This window comes from Cyprinodon variegatus, unplaced genomic scaffold, assembly GCF_000732505.1.
Source record: "Cyprinodon variegatus isolate N-32 unplaced genomic scaffold, C_variegatus-1.0 Scaffold504, whole genome shotgun sequence".
In the NCBI taxonomy this organism is placed as follows: domain Eukaryota; kingdom Metazoa; phylum Chordata; class Actinopteri; order Cyprinodontiformes; family Cyprinodontidae; genus Cyprinodon; species Cyprinodon variegatus.
Genome location: NW_015150957.1, coordinates 491456 through 494386, shown reverse-complemented (window position 1 = coordinate 494386; position 2931 = coordinate 491456). Strand labels below are relative to the sequence as shown.

At 38.3% G+C, this 2931-nt stretch overlaps 1 protein-coding gene across 1 annotated transcript in view; it reads left to right on the top strand.

Moving 5' to 3' along the window:
• The first annotated feature begins 271 nt into the window (after positions 1-271).
• The window catches only part of farsb (phenylalanyl-tRNA synthetase beta subunit), a 19283-nt gene continuing 16623 nt past the window's right edge, over positions 272-2931 (top strand). The window contains exons 1-5 of the mRNA XM_015390553.1: positions 272-403; positions 810-865; positions 1805-1959; positions 2050-2122; positions 2200-2315. Of these exons, the coding sequence (XP_015246039.1) occupies positions 346-403; positions 810-865; positions 1805-1959; positions 2050-2122; positions 2200-2315 (458 nt within the window). The 5' untranslated portion in view covers positions 272-345. The remainder of the gene's footprint in view (positions 404-809; positions 866-1804; positions 1960-2049; positions 2123-2199; positions 2316-2931) is intronic.

Genomic DNA, 2931 nt, shown 5'->3' with positions numbered 1-2931 from the left:
CTGAGGGAAAAAAGGTTGGAATTCTGAGATTAAAGTCAGAATTCTGTTTTCCTATGATAAACTGAAATAAAAATTAAAAATCAGTTAACTTTTTTTTCAGTGGCCCTAATCCTCTTCCGTAATAAACCAAAACCTGCAGCTTGGAACGCCCACTGCGTTTATTCCTGAATGTAAATATAAATGCATTAAAGAGGCCTGTCATCCAGAACGCATCACATGTGTAAGCAGCACCTTTTCTAATGTGGTGATGAATGTATCATTTTCAGTCAGGCACCGCTGCAGACAGCTACGCTCCGCTTGTTGGGTCCTTTTTACAGTGGCTGGGATTAGCCATTAGCTGCTAACATGCCGACTGTCGGAATTAAAAGAGACTTTCTTTTCAAAGCTTTGGGAAAAACATACAGTGAGTTTTTTTACTTTTCACTTTAGCTTATTTTCACTTCAGCTTATTTTAGCTGTTGTCCATTTTTGATTTTAAGTTTAATTTATATTTTAAAAAGGAGTAACTCGTTGCTGCTGCGGCTGAACGTGCTGCTGACAGTTCATTGATTGTTGCTAACAGCTAAAGCTAAACATCGTTTGACTTCTCAGCCTGTTGAAACATTAAACTACTTCAGATTGTTTCCTACTTTTTAAAAGAATTTAATGTCAGATAATGTTGGATTAATCTGAAATAATCTGCTTCCCATCGGTTTATGTCTGCATGGTTGCATCATTTCCTGTCCTGCTTTAATGACAGTTTAACAGCTGTGGGATTATAATCTGATAAATAACCAGCTGAATAAAGTTTATTCCTTTTCCTTCTTTAGCTGATGAAGAATTTGAAGAGTTGTGCTTTGAGTTTGGCTTGGAGCTGGATGAGGTGGTAAGTAAAATAATTTCATTTTAAAAATCCAATCTGATCAAAGTTTGACTGAATCGCTGCTAAAAATAAGTCAAATAATCTTATTCACTCAAAATGTTCTGGAAATATTTTAAAAAAGTTTGTTTTTATTCGTTTAATTGAGTTTGAATCATCAGACTTTTAGTTTGTAAATCTGAGTTTTTATTCCTAAACAGCTTCTTTCATTTGAAAGAGGATTAAATATAATTTCCAATTAATCCAGGATCAGATGTTAAGGTTTGAAAAAGAAAAACTGCTGCATTTTAAAATGGAAAATTATGTTTTATATTCTAATCTGTAATAGGATTCATTGTTTTAAGCAAAATATAATATTTGCTGCTTTCCATCAAAGGTTTTACATTGACATTTCTTGAAAATCTAAATTTCCAGCCAATAGTGTTATTAGAATCACCTTAGAGGCACAAATACACTTTAGAGGCACTGATATATTTTTTTAATTAAATTTTTTTTTTTGCATTTTTAATAAACCTTAATATAAGTGTTATGGAGGATTATTAACTTTTCAATTAGCTTTTTACCTTTTTTCTTGACTTAACTTTTTTTTCCAGCTTAATTTCCAATAGGTAATCTAGTCTGTTGAGTTCATGTTCATGTGGATTTAAAGACATTTTAATTAGTGGAAAAATTGCAGGGGGGAATATAAAAAAAGTCTAATCAACTAAAACTTTCGTGACCCCCATGCAGTACCTCTGTGGACCCCATAGGGGTCACGGACCCCCTGTTGAAGACCTCAAATGGTTTTTGTATTCTGTCTGCTAGCTCTTTATTTCTAGCAACATTAGTTTTAGTTTAAAACTTTACATGTGGACAGAAAGAGATGAAGCAAATGTAAAGAATAATAAAAAGCTATATTTCCATTTCCATCCATCTGTGAACCTCTTTGCTGTGTCGCCATCCCAGACCTCGGAGAAGGAGATAATCAGCAGGGAGCAGGGAGACTCCAAAGCTGCTGACGCATCTGATGTCATTCTCTACAAGATCGACGTTCCTGCTAACCGCTACGACCTGCTGTGTCTGGAGGGCCTCGTCCGCGGTCTGCAGGTCTTCAAGAATAAGTGAGACGCGTAACATCGCAACGACAAAAATCATTTCTGTTGGTTGAAGCTTCTTTTTCATCTGGATAAACACCCCCCCATGTGTTTCAGGCTGGAGGCTCCTAGATACAGGCGCCTGAGCCCAGACAGCGGCGAGCCGCAGCGGCTGATCATCACTAAAGAGGTGTGAGGTCACAGGCCCTGAAAATGGCTAAAGCTTAGCTTTAGTCCGGGAGTTTTTGACGCTTTCCTCTCATGCAGACGGCAGCAGTGAGACCTCACGCCGTGGCCGCCGTTCTGAGGAACATCACTTTCACTCAGGAGCGCTACGACAGTTTCATCGAGCTGCAGGAGAAGCTGCATCAGAACATCTGCAGGTCGGTGCCGCCTGAGCCTCGATGCTGATTGGCTCAGCTCTGTTGGACAGGATGAGGTCACAGTCGCGTCGATGACTTTTCCTCGTTTCGATCTAATATTAAAGAAAACGTTAAACATCGTAACAGTTTAATAAACCGGTTACAGCTTAACCCTACAACTCCCAAGACCGTCACTTTGACAGTTCTGAGATTTTAAAGGGAAAGAACTTTATTTACATTAATCATATGTTGCTCATCTTAACTGACTTTTCCTGTTTTGATATTTCCTTCATTTTCACATATAAAAATGGTTAATTTTACCTCGATCTCCTACAGCCGTCATTTTGACGTCTCTGTTGTTGTGTTGTAAATTCTTCCCACGTTTGATTGACGTTCGGTACCGTTTCCTAGCAACCAACATTCTACCTAGAACTAACACAGAAAAATGGGTTTCAGAAGAAATCTAACAGCGAAACAGGCTTTAGAAATGCCTCCGAATATTGATGATGGCGTTTCGGGTGGAGAGAGAGACCGATGAGGAGGACTGGTTAGGAAGTGGCTCAGACAATAGTTAAACTTTAGTTTAGGGATGCACGATATAAATTGGCCCCCTATCGGTATCGGCCTTAAAACTGAA